This window comes from Epinephelus moara, chromosome 21 (genome assembly GCF_006386435.1).
Source record: "Epinephelus moara isolate mb chromosome 21, YSFRI_EMoa_1.0, whole genome shotgun sequence".
Lineage (NCBI taxonomy): Eukaryota > Metazoa > Chordata > Actinopteri > Perciformes > Serranidae > Epinephelus > Epinephelus moara.
In genome coordinates this window covers 30,454,621-30,468,831 of record NC_065526.1, presented here as the reverse complement: position 1 = coordinate 30,468,831, position 14,211 = coordinate 30,454,621, and the positions used below count along the sequence as shown (strand labels likewise).

At 40.2% G+C, this 14,211-nt stretch overlaps 1 protein-coding gene across 2 annotated transcripts in view; it reads right to left on the bottom strand.

Annotated features, from left to right (window-relative positions):
- LOC126382840 (receptor-type tyrosine-protein phosphatase N2-like) overlaps positions 1-14,211 on the bottom strand; it is a 298,552-nt gene that overhangs the window by 208,938 nt on the left and 75,403 nt on the right. For both annotated transcript variants that reach the window (XM_050032933.1, XM_050032934.1), the window contains 2 exons: positions 11,029-11,402; positions 2,023-2,109 (listed from right to left, as the gene is read on the bottom strand). In XM_050032933.1, coding sequence (XP_049888890.1) covers positions 2,023-2,109; positions 11,029-11,402 — 461 coding nt within the window. The remainder of the gene's footprint in view (positions 1-2,022; positions 2,110-11,028; positions 11,403-14,211) is intronic.

Here is a 14,211-nt window from a genome sequence, read left to right as displayed (position 1 = left end):
TTCTAGGGACCAAAACAGTAACCTGCACAGCTTACACAGTTTATTTTGAAGTTTAAACTTTGTTTGATGTTGGAGGTAGTCATGCAGATCTCTCTGTGCTTCAGAGAAGATATATGTTGACATCACTGCAGACCTTTGCAGAAAAAAGTGTTTCGGATGACTAAAGGTTGCAGAGGTGAAAGTGAGCTCAGACGTATGGCAACATGAGATATTTATGTAGAATATACACAAGAGCTTAAACTGTAAAAGTATCTGTTGCATGAAAACTAAAGTACAGGCAGGCAATTTGGAATTTAAGCATGGACACCAGAATTCCTAAAGTCACTGGACGATATAAAAGGCTGAAAAGAAGCCATAGGATCTACAACCTTTGTAACAACATCAGTTTGGGAGATAAGTGGCATATGTTGTTTGAATGTCAGATTATAATCTTAAGAAATTATAGCAAAAGTTATTATTTAAACCACCAATCTATGTTTAAATTAATTTTGTTATTACAGTCACATAAGCTAAAAGTTAATGGTAAACTAAGTGCCTTTTTTAAGGATTTCCTTTCCTTGTTTAAGTGACATTTGTTGTACTTTGGCCATTATATGTTGCATCATGTTGTCATTATTGTATCTTATGTTTGTGCTTCATACCATTTGATCATGGTCCTGTGTCACATAAAATAAATAAAAATAATTTAAATTAAATGAATGCGTCCAAAGGAATAAAGACATCCTTAGAAATTTGAACGAGCAATCTCTGAACAACTGGGCCCAGAAAATAAAGGTAATCAATGAAAAGTCCACCCTAAGATAGCAAGACAACTTAGTGTGTTTGTAAGTTTGCTGATAACTTGCATCTTTAACAGCCAAAAAATAAATGGCTTTATACCACCAATAATCATAATAACGATCAAATTTAAAGCAACACTAAGAGATTTATTGAGTTGTAAGCTGACAAAGAGAAACACTCGCACTATGTTTTGGTTTGGTCTCCACCAACTCTTAAGGGAAATATCTGTCTCTTTAGCTGTTAGTAGCTTTACTATGTTCATCAGCTTTTCTCTAATTGTGGAGCTTAACCTAGCTGACACTGGGGAAGAGGCGGGGCACACCCTGGACAGGCCACTAGACTATTGCAAGGCTGACACATAGAGCCAGCAAACAATCTACACCTATGGGCAATTTAGAGTCACCAATTAACCTAATCTGCATGTCTTTGGATTGTTGGAGGAAGCCGGAGAACCCAGAGGAAAAACCACATTGACACGCAGACTCCACACAGAAGGGCTTCCCACCTCGGGGTACAAACCACTCACCGGGTGACAATGCTAACCACTGTACCACTGTGCCTCCAAAAGCTAAATAACTATGAGTAACATCACTAGCTAATAAAAAGTGCTATGTGACATTTAACTGTATATGAGAAATTGAATTTAAATAAATTATCTTAGCTGTTATAATTTGAGTTAAACATAGATATCAGACAGATAAATTGTATCTATGTTTTAAATCTGATATATGCAAATGTTTTAAAAGGGCGAAGGGTCCACATCTTAGATCTTTTGAGGATGATTTTGTGAAAATCTGCCATTCATGTGTATCTGCCATTGCAAAACCTGGAAAACACTCCAGCCAGCAGCTTGACACTGCCGGTTTATGCTTGTGAAAACACATGAATGGTGTGAAATGTGTCACTTCCAGTGTGCTGGCTCTGTTTGAGCAGACTTTATTTATTGGCATTTTAAACCGGAACAGGTGCAAACAGATCAACATTCTCAATAGCAATAGATTATTCAGAGTGGCGGCAAACACGGTAAATGTGCAGGTTTGTGTATTTTAATGACACTCCACCACACAGTTGGACAAATGAGTGGTTTCAACCTCGAGGATAAATACCAGCTTTAGGTTGGATGGTGATTTTCAGTCCAGACTGCTCACTCTATGAGAACAAACAGCATTAACACAGCAGGGAGGAGTGGGCACCCTGTGATTTAGTGCTGGAGTGCGAATGATAAAAAGCAGAAATACGTACGAGAGCTTGGCGAAGTCCGTCATCTGGATTTTAGCCCTGCGAGCCAGGATTTCCATCAGGTGGAGGCCTTCATCTGTCTGTAGCCCACTGATGATCATGAAGAGGAGGCAGGTGGGAGGAGGAGGAGAGTAGAGGACAGAAAACAAAGTATTGAAGGAAGAGACAAGTAGAAAAAGAACACAAATTAAACTCATGTCAAGGAGTAAAACAAATGTCCTAATACTTCCTGTGAACTTACAATATGGTTAGCACATGGTTTGCTATGCACTATAGAAAACAAGAGGACAGACCCTTGAGTTGGTGTTTTCTCTGGCAAATATATGTAGAGGTTTATATTTCTCTGCTCCTTAATGAAACTCTGATGTACTTGCAGCTTACTGAAATGATTAGGCAAAACTGTTTTTCTCCCATTCATGCAACTAAAGTTCAGGAACTTTTCTTGTGTATGTGGCGACATTAGGTAAACGTTAATGAGGCCAAAGGAAACTCTTTGAAATTCAAATGTGTGATAAAGTAAAGCTTTTATAATTTGACACTTTCTAATCAAGCTAAATGAAAACTCGTACTTTGTGCCGAAAACATATTCGACCTATTTCTCTAGAATCCAGTCCTGCCTTCATTCCTTATGACAGGTGGAAGACCTTGAGGAATATAGCTAAGAAACGGAAGACGTACTAGCACAATATGTTGAGAGTTTGACGTGGCAGACATAGCAGATGGGCACAGGAGTACCATCAGTAAGAGAAATTTGAGTGGATGCTAAATATGTCTGGGCATCTTAGGGTAACATCAAACATCTGAACTGAGACAGAAGGCAAATGAAAGTATAAAAGAGAGAAACAGAAGCTCTCAGGTGAGGTCAGACAGGTGTGAGAAAGAGATGTGGGAAGTGCTGTTCGGTGGCGAGGTGAATACTGTGGAGGTGAGGAAAGTCGTAGACAGAGGGCTTGTTATCATCACTCCCTGCTCCCTCATTTTGTGATTTAAAGTGCGTGTTGACAGGGAGTGACAAGGTCAGAGGCAAAAACACCAAAGTCTGTGCAGCCATTTAACAAATGAAATGCCTTTGGCAATGTTCCACAATGAGAATGACCTCTGTTGTGTTTGTGCGTGTCGGCTTTCTCAAACTAAAAAACGAGAAACCTACCTCACCCTGAACCCTGATCTAATGGAATTACAGTATATGTGCAGACAAAGAAAAGAATGGTACATGTGTGGGCACACGATGTTTGGAACAACAATGGAACAATACTTCACTCTTGATTTTGGCAAAAAGTTATCAGAAACTGGTTTAATTTATTTATACGTGCACATAATCCAATTCAGTTGCCCCTCATTCTACGTTAGAGGATGTAAAAAGAAGTTGCTAGTTTTATTCAGGGTCCCCACATATTTTATATCTTCATAACTTTTCCATGACTTTTCAGGGACACATAATAAAATTTCCATGACCACTCACAACTTATAACATGAACAGAACTGTATACTTACTCTAAATGTAAATGATCATATTAAAGGCGGTTGGCGGACACTGACCAGGAGAGCTCCCAAACTGGTAGGGTGACGGCCGACAGATGTGTTGGCTTGCGGGTTAATTTGTTCAAAAAAAAAAAAAAAAAAAAAAGAGAATACTCCATACCTTCAAACTGCCATGCTCTACTTTCTACCACAACAACTGAGCACCTTAGACTGCCCATGTCAACTGCTTCATCTCAAAAATGCAAAACAATTTAAAAGTAGTGGGGTCTTAGATATAAAAACTTTGGGATTCACGACCCTACATGTTTTATCACTCTGTCACAACGTTATTTTTCTTGCACCACTTGCCTGTGGTTATTCAAACATATCAGATTCAAACTCTATTCAGACATAAATCCAGCTATCAGGTATACGGAGGGAGAGATGGAACATGGGGAAAAACATGAGGGTAATCAAACCCTTTTCAAGCATCAATGCACATTAGAGCTGTTTTACGGCAATAGCTACAAAAAAAAAACTTATGTTACATTAGTTGGAAGGTTATCCATGGCAGATTACTGTAACAATTTACGACATTTCCATTATTTTAATAAAAGCATAATGTGTGCGATATTGTTTCCTACATATTTGTTGCAAATTTGTGGTTTAACAACAATCCATCCCATCCACTTTGTGACAATATGTGGGAGAAAACCTTGCCATCTAAAATAATCAGGGGCAGTAATGTCCATTTAGTAGTATATAAACACATTTTTAGGAAGTAGGGTTGGTACTTGAGTACAGTTTTGTAGTTCTTTTATTTGAGTCTTTCCACTTTGGGAGACCTTCAACCTCACAGGCAGGCCAATTTTGTACTTTTTACTGCACTGCAATTATCTGACAACTTGAGTTATTTGGTTACCTAATAGGCTCTAATTTTATATCAAACATGAGCTGCTCTCCAATAATAGAAGGCCCAAAACTATGATGCGAGGTGGTTGCACGACAATGAGACTAAAATCCTAAAATACTTTACTTTGGATAGTTCAGTATATTTTACGGTCCATGCTCACAGCAGTTAATTTAGAAACACAAAGTCACTAACATTTCTCTAAACTGTGAAGAAAAACTGCAGAGAATGAAGGAATAACAAATTAAGCATTCAGTTAAAACAGCCTTGATGCAAGCAAAGCCAGCAGGATGGGGAGTGTGTGTGTGCGCGCGTGTGTGTGCATGTGTGTGTGCTGGGAGACCACATTTAAAGCTCAATATCCGAACTCCAAGCTAATTGCTTCCTATCTGCTGTGGACTCATCTGACCTCCCCTCGGCTCCCTCAGCTGAATTCAAATGCAGAAAAGGAGCGGCCTCCAGACACCTGCAGGATGCCATGTTATCTCGCTCAACACCAGGCGTCCTCTTCCAATGACTCTGATGACGCCGAAGGAAGGCAGGGCAGAGGGGAGAGATTGTATGCAAATTGTGAAAATCACTTACTTTGAAATAAATTTAATTATGGGAATTAGCAGTTGTCTGCTTCCTTGTTTCCGCTGACATTCCACCGACCCTTTAGAGGTCTAACCTTTTTCTAAAACTTTCAGTCCTGGTTGAGTTGGTGACACCTGTGTGTTCATTCAACAATGAACATGATAATTACACATGTGCAATCATGTCAAAGTTAGGCTGACCAGCAAAGGAAAGTCTATAGGAAGTCACAGTTGTCTTTAAAGTTTGTCTTTTTCCTACTCTATATGTTTGAATGATCTTTCATGCTTTTTGGTTGTAGAGAGTCCTCTTTAAAAATAGATGTTATTTTGAACAAAGGGTTTGTTTCCACATGGAGAGCACAACCCTGTACAATGATTCAACCATACTTCCAAGGGCAGACAGAAACAAAGATCTCTATCAGCAGCAGTTGAATAAGAACACAAGAAATCATCAGTCACTGGTAAAAGAAACTGAAAGCTTAACATCAAAATGTGTGCAGATGTGAACAGGGTCAGGTTCTTGTTTCAGTGTCAAGTGCACAAGGATGCCTATAACTAAGGATGGGAATTGATACGATTTTATTGGTACTGACGGCATTATCGATGGCATTATCGATCACTCCAAAGTCATCAAAATCTGGCACTTGGGCAGTGACTTGCAGTGTCAGACACCAAGGAAAAAAGGCGTCCTTTAACACTGGCATGATATACAGCCGGTTGCCATTATAGTTAAACGGTGCCTGGCTGCATCAGGACGAAAAGCAGCGGGACAAAAGTTAAGGCGGCGAAAGTCCAAGCAAGGCAGGCAGGAGGGGTGATAGATGGATCCAACAAACACTGACTTTCACCTGTCCCGTAATATTCTAAAGCAAACCCTAACCTGTTTTTGTTGTTGAAGGAAATTGAACATCAATTTGCGGTGTTGTATCGACGTAGTGCATTTATTTTGAAAGAGACTGTATATAAACGTTAACTTTCCTGTGAAAAGTGTATCTTGAAAGAATACAATGCATGTAACAGGCAGAACTTGACTCGATGTCCCAGAACGTCAACAACCAACGCAGCCAGGGTACCTTTCAAGTCATATGTGGCCATGGAAAGTCCATGACCAAAATGTCAATATGTGAGGAGGTCGAAGTGAAAATGTGTTGCCCGTGCAGTGCAGGGAGGAAAGACAAAAACTGATGGGGGAGCCAAGCTGGATGTAGCCTGAGAGCTAGCAGTAGCAACAGTCATGATGTCATCATCTACAATAGATGAAATGAGAGAATGTTTGCACAGCATTCACTTTCATTTAGGTTTTCTACGTCAAAGATAGGTTAATATTTCCTGAACCTGCTTGCAAAGCACTAATGTCATTATGACAGGATATTTGTCGTTTGTGAAGGACGTGCTCCTCGGTGGGGAAGCAGTGGCACTCGTGCGCAGAGTGTCCAATACATGGCATCCCTGGAATTTAAGCCTTTGTTGCGTAGAGAGATGTTTGAGCATATTGCTCGTGTTTCCACCCTTACTTAAAATGATTTTATATTTTACAGACTGCAGAGCTGCACTGTCACATTTTGTTGTAAAACAAGGCCACACTTGGACCGTTTCTTCCTCTCCACCATGACTACTTCTTGCTGAAAGTCTCCAGCAGCGTAGAGGTATGAGTCTGATGTCATTGTTTTGCAATGCCCTTCTGTCAGAGAAAAAAGCCACACGCTCAGAGGCGTACAATACCACTGAGACAATTTGGAACCGGTTCTCAACTGGAACTGGTTCTCTATTCCCATCCCTACCTACAGCAAGCTTGAACTAACAGGAAACACTTTGCTTTAACAAAGTTATGCTCCACTTACAACAAAAATAGAAGGTAAGTTGAGGGTTAGCACTCTTAAAAGTGGATGAGGAAATATCAACTGAACATACTATAGGATGAATGGGTGAACTGTGATTTGTCACATCTGTCATGGCCTCCCAAAATATTTAAGTCCCAGTTGCACCGCTGTGGTTCAATAATGATCGAGGGTCACTGACACTTTTCTGGACAGGAAAACAAATTTCAAAATCCAAGTTCACACAGTACTCGCCCCTGTGACAAAACACTGTTGGGACATCGACTACATGGAAGTTTTAATCATTTATTTCTTCTTCTTTTGGGGCAAAAACTATTTCAAATGCAAATACATATATGTGTCTGAATTATATAGTTTTTATCCCTCACAAAATAGCAGGGAAAAAAACAAATTGTATTAAATGCCCTCTCTTCTCCAGAAAATAATCATAGCATCACATTTGCTTAAAAGAGGACTAGGAGGACAGTCAAAAACATCTGTGCTTCCTCTTCCAAACGACTGCTAAATGGAAGTTTGATGCAGTGAAAATCTTTGTTTTAAATAATAAGATAATATGGCTGACTCTAGGTGAGCCACTGTTAAGGAAACTAGATTGTCTATGTATGAGAAGTTACTAACAGCCGGGAGAGCAGACAGCAGCTTCAACAGCCCACAGTATGAGTCAGTCTTCCACAGTGCAGAGCATCTGCTGCTTCAGATCTGACACCAGTGATCACTCTGCCTGCCTGTAGATCCCGAGTGCTGATAGCTGCACTGGGGACCTCACAGCAGCTTTTACAGCAGCTAGCTCTGCAGCACACAGAACGTTGGGTTGGGATCCTTCTCAGATACAACAGCCTGTAACAGCAGCATGTTTCCTCACACGGCGCAGCTTTGATTAATTTTATTCAAAATGTCCTATTATTCTGCTCTTACACATTTTTAGTATAAGGGGGAAATGCCAACAAAAAGTGTGCTCTGTGCAGTGGCTTTGCTGACAGAGAGCAGCAAAAGCTACAGCCACAAAGAATGTGAACACAGGCCATAAAACATCAAACAACAAGAGCTGAAACAACTTGGGATCCAAAGGTAACGGTTTCCAAACTTGAGTGGGAGTCTTCCTACAACAATATACTAACAACCAAGAGTAATTTATTGTTAGTTGCAAGATGAATATGCCTACTGAGCTGTGATCCCCTGCCTTTTCCTCTGGCAACATCAGCAGTTCAAATTGTTCACTTATCCACTTGGGCACAAACTATTGTACAGGCATTCATGATTCCTAAAGCATTTGGGAATGTTTGTTTCTAATGCTTCAACAACTATTGGATCAGGCTGTTCTCATGGACTGTTTGTAGGTACACCTACAAAAACTAATGCACCAGAATTTGTATATAACCCACGTAATAATGAGCCACGGATTTCTGTATAACCCACATAATCATGAAGACTGCTATCACGTGACCAGTGTGCTGACAGGAGTAAAGACAGAAGTCGTATAAGCAGCAAGAGTCTGCGTAAAGGGGCAAGATGGGGTGGTGGATGGGTCAAACGACACAGGACTTTCCCCCAAGAGACCGGTGTTTGTGTCCTGTGTGAAACCAAATAAAATTTGAGTTAATTTCAAGTATGTCATCACCATGTTTTCTTTTCCTAAACCTAATCTACGTAACGTTACGCTAGGTGCATAACATGACGATGCACAACCATGTTTCTTTTCTTTTTCCTGAACCTAACATGGTTAACTTAATGTTAATTATGTAACTCTACATTAGCTGTGTAACTTGACGACTCCACTTGTGGGGCACTAATCATACAACATTCATTTGGTGAAAAACAAAGAGTAATAAAAACCAGGATAGCAGAACACACAAGCTGCATCTGGAACCAGGATCAGCGTAACTAACAAGTGACACTTCAGAGAGGTTTATCGGCCAGTGGCCTCTCTCAGATACATTGGTATTGAGCATGCTATGTGCCTCAGAAGAGGAGGCTATTTACAAATGAAGATTTTACAATTTCACTCTCCAGACTCTTAGACCTAGAGATCTGAATCATGAGTGTGAGATCAAACATTTTCTCTAAATTAAATAACTATAGTCCAGTCAGGAAAACTTTAGGCAAAGAAAACTTTGTTTCCATTTGTGGTATTATATTTGGTGGTATGGCTTTGTTCTGGGGCCCCTCTGTAATTTCTCTGGCCTATGCAGAAAGCCTCTTCCATGTGCTTACGTGGAAAGCATAAGGCAGACAGGCAAACCTCCCTGCCCTTCCATGTGCCTACATGGAAAGCCTAAAGCAGGGAGAGCAGCAGGGAACAGAACAGAGCCAGCATCAATGGCAAACAGAAATGACATTGATAAGTCAGACACAGCTTGAAAAGGAGGAGCTGGGATGGAGGTTGGTTGCAAAGCAGCTTGAAGAGGAAGCAGCAACAGTAGGCAGGCAAGAGCAGTTTAAATAGGGCACCCAGCTGCTCCATCAGTTGATTGGGCTGTCTGAGATCAGCTGATGTAGCTGGGATGTGAGCTGAGCTCGACACTGTGTATTTGTACAAGCATTTGTAAAAAAAAAAAAAAAAAACTTTTTTTTTTATAAATACAACAGCTGTGGTTTTGATCTAACTAACTTTTTATAAGGGTGTTTAGACCCAATTTCCAGATTTCTTCTGTTTTAACTTAACACAATATTATAGTACAATATTTGAATGTAGGTGATGTGGACTGATACATGGAATGATGAATTTTCTGTGTTTTATAGATTAAGATATATGTGTGATGATTTGAAATATGGCTTTTATATTGCTGTTTTTTTTCTACACTTTATTTAATTGTTTACTGTCAACTGTTTGACCACCCTGAGTGGTTTAGATGGTTAACCACATCTACCATCACAGAGCTTATCAGCCTATTAGTGTGCATTATGCAAAAATGTAGGTACAACCTGATGAAGATCCAAGTAGGATCCAAACGTTGTCTTTTTTAAACTTTTGTGGAATGGATTAAGTGTGCAGGCGTTACCTTTTCTTCATATGCAATCATGTGCCCATCTGGATAAATAATAATAACATATGTTTCTTTTATGGTCACAAACCTGTCTACTGTAGTCATGTCATGTATGTTGTTTTCATGTATGAAACTGGAACACTCTCTTAGAGCCTTGGATTTATATAACAGTATATCACAGGGAGGTCTATAATCCTGTGAAACTAGATACCCTGAGTATAAAATGAACAAATGAAATAATAAATAAAAGGAAACTAAATGTTCAGGGGGAGGCAACAAATTCAGAGGGTTTATGGATAAACACTGTTTTTTTTAAAAAAAAAAAAATGACATAATTACAGATTATTAAAAAAAACAAACTTTTTTTCTGCTGTGTACCCTGTACTCCCTTTTTAATAATTAAGCTAATTAGGGAGTGAAATCCATTACAAACTGAACGCAGTTTGGCAGTTGGTATTGTATATACACATGTTGTTTACTCAAGTGTGATAAACAAAATGTTACTTTTCAGATGATTTTAAAGGAAAATTATATGCGTTTTATTTTTCAAAAATAGGTTTTTAAGATGTAAATCACAACGAGGCTGATCATCGTGATTCATATCAGGCGTGCTTTTGTGTGTGGGATGAGAGAAAACAAGAGAAAATGCATTTATAAGTTAAAGGGTTAAAAGGTGGCCAGAAAAAAAAGTGTGTCAAGGTGGCCATATGTACAGTATGTGTGGGTTGGGGAGCAGGTGTTTTCCTCCAGCTGTGATGAATCACCCTGTCTTCCTCCTCCTCCTCTTCACCCCCGGCCACAGGAGGAGGTGATACACTGAAACCACCAGGAGGTTCCTGCTATCAGCTGTCACCTCTGCCACGCTGCCAAAATGTCAGAACTTTGCATCTAATCTGTCTCGTTACAACTGTGCGCCTGCACTGAGACTATTTCCATTTCTGTCACTGCAGCTCAGTATGAGAAGGCTACGCTTTCTACCCTTTTACAGTTTGAAGGATTCACAAAGCTATGATTTACTAAATTTAAATTAAACTCATGCTTACACATGACCATTTTTAATAAAACCACATTAAAGGAACCTCATTAAAAAGTTTTTATGCATTCAAATATTGCCCAGTGTATCAGATATTTTACCTCTTAACTATCAGCACTGGTATCACACTCAAAGATCATAAACCAGTCAGGCTTTAATCAATATTTAACCATTACTGCCACCCATATGTCAGTAGCTTCATACTCACTCTGTGTCAGTGATGACATAGCCGAACACATCATCGTCTGCCTTCTTCCTGCCCGCTTTGACGTCCAGCTGGAGTTCCGGAACGTGCATCGTCTTCTTGTGCGGCTCCTCGTACACAAGCGAAGCAGGAGGGGGCACCACCTCCTTGATCCAGCCCTGCACCTCCGACACCTCCTCCACAGACTGGGTGCCGTCCTTCTTCTGCACCTTCACCCCTGCCTCGCTGGTCCGGCTCTGGACATTTTCCAGGCCCACCTGTTGGCCTTTGGGTGTTCCCATGGCAACGTCGTCACGATTTCTTGCTGAAGGAGAGGCGCCGAAGGAAGTTTTGTCCAGGTAGGCGAGAAGTTTGGTGAAGAGGGTTCCACTCTCAGGCTGAAAAAAAACAAAACACATGAACCACAGTTACAAAATGATACTGAACTATTTCAGCTGATACAGTTAAAAAAGCTTCAATTTCTGAAGACAAACAGCATTTTAGGCCTGAAATCAGAGTAAGAAAAAAAAGGTCTGACTATAGACATCCATTTTAAGCTTTTGAAGCCTCAACACATCTCCCCCCACAGCTGTTTCCACTTATTGTGCCTGATTAGACCTCTCTGCACTGTGTGAGTGTCTGCTATCTCTTGATTGACATCTTCTAGTTACACTAGGAAACGAGGAAACTACACTACCTCACATCGATAGCCTGCTTTTTTTTTTTACATCCACTGTCTCATTAAACCAAGAAGATGAAGAGTTCCAGCAATTTCTACACATGCAATCACATGCAATTCATGCATTTGTGTTAGTTTATCAAACACCTTCAGGTTCATCACCACCTTCTTCTCCTGGCCTGGGAGAGGGCAGATTTACACGTAGCTGGGAAAACCAAGACAAATGTATACAGTGTATGTGGCTGAGTGTAAATAAAAGTCTCATGTGGACCCCCAAGTTGAGGTCACCAAAGCTTCAGAGGATCGCAAGGCCTTCTTGATAATAAGAGGTCTTTACAGCAAGCGTATATCTCAGCATTTCATTCATTTCTGCGAAGAAAACTGAATGAAATTGTTATTTTCAAGGTTTAGCTTATTATTCAGAATGCAAAGGGCACAGTGAGGACCTGAACACAAATTATATTCACAGAGCCTTTACTCTCTGCTCAAGAGCCTCATCCTACACTCGAGAAGGAGCTGATAGAACTATTAACTATAGAACTACAAACAATTAGGTATGTATGATTAAAAAAAAAAAAAAAAAAAAAAAAAAAACATAATACAGAGAATTATACAAAACGTTCTTCAAAATATTTACAGGAAAAAATCTGATTAATATTCATTCAAGTCCATTTAACACAAAAAACTTCTGGCTGTTATTGCATTTAATATTTGGATTACTTGTCCTTGGTTATCAACTGTAGTGAAATTTAAAATGAAATATTCATAAAATACAAGACTTACTCAGAGGTTGTCAGTTTACTCAGTGATATTAAAAGTAGTGCCTTGAGGAAATGTTGGAAACCACTATTTTAGACAATAGTGGGCTTCCAGTTTTTATTTGTAAGAATTGGTTTTCCCAGTTTGGTGTGGATACACTTGACTAGTCTGCACAGAGCCGTGACCTCAACCCAATCCAACACCTTCAGGATGAACTGCAACACAGATTGAGAGCCAGACCTTTTCACCCAACATGAGTGCCGGACCTAACTGATGATCTAATGGTTAATGGAAGTCAATCCCTGAGGCCAGGTTAAACAAGTGGTGGAAAGACTGAAACCATAACTCGCACTGCACTGCAACTGCACTTTAATTTTCATTCTCCTCCTTTATCATCCTATCTGTAATTCTATTCTACATCATTTTTATCTTCTATTTTATTTTACTCTTTTACATTCTAAATGTGTCTTTCTATATTGCCTTATGACTCTTTTCTTAGTGCCTTTTAGATGTTATGAAAAGGACTTTGTTGCCTTGCTGCTCGTTGCTTTAGAACTACTTTAGAAATGGAGAGAAAGATAGGCGATGACATGCAACAAAGGGCCTGGTGTTGAAATCGAACCTGCAGCCGCTGCAGCAAGGACATGGCCTTTGTACACGGGGCGCCCACTCTACCAGGTGAGCTAGTGGGTGCCCCGGCCCAGGTCCACCTGATACAGAGACTTGAAAGGCAGGCCTGTGAGACCATTCAGCACGGTCTGGAGGTCCCACTAAAGGGGGCCTCAACCTGCAGAACCCCCACATGAGGCGTTTCACCAGTGGATGGCTCCCAGCTGTGAAGCAGTCTAGTCCGTTGGGCCTGCTGTAAGCACTGCCCCAAACACCTCAAAGGTGAATGCGGCACCATCACTCTCAGACAAGCCCTGCAGGGATTGCTAGGATACCCTGTAAGGTCCGTAGCCTCACATGAATCAGCCAGCACCTGCCAACATGCCAATTAGGCCTTTGGGGTGGATGGAGCACATGTATTCTGAATAGTAGCAACAGCCAAAGCGCTCCAGAAGTTAATTTGACGTTGACCTTGACCTTTAGGGCAGCACGCTGACTTAGTGGCCAGCACTGACGGGGTTTTCTGTGTAGAGTCGCATGTTCTCCACGTCTATTTAGGTTTTCTTGGGGTGCTCTGGTTTCCTCCCACAGCCCAAGGACATGTAGGTTAGGAAATGGGACAGCTATGACTCCAGAGGTAAAGCATTTCGTCCGCTAATCGCAGGGTTGGTGGTTCGATACCCAGCTTCTCTTCTCCGGTCCACATGTCAGTGTCCTTGGATCAGACACTGAACCCAGAGTAGCTTCCAGCAATAATTTCAATGTAAAAATAAGCAATTGAGAAACATATCAACAGTAGTGATATTACATCATGCACACTGCCTTAACTCCAAATCAAGGACCTCCAACCAGCCTTTGATCATCTTATGACTTCCTACCACATACAAACATCAAACGTTTGAGCCCTTTTTACACTGCCGCTCTTAAAGATGAATAAAACAAGTGATGTTTTTTAGTGAGGGTTAGGGAAAAAAGCGAACTTGTGATATATATATACACACACATTATATCAAGTTGAGTTAAGAGGTAAACAAAAGCACCAAAATCCAAGATAGATATATATATATATATATATATACATATATACACATATGTATACATATACGCACATATACATATATACATATACATATATATATATATATATATATATATATATA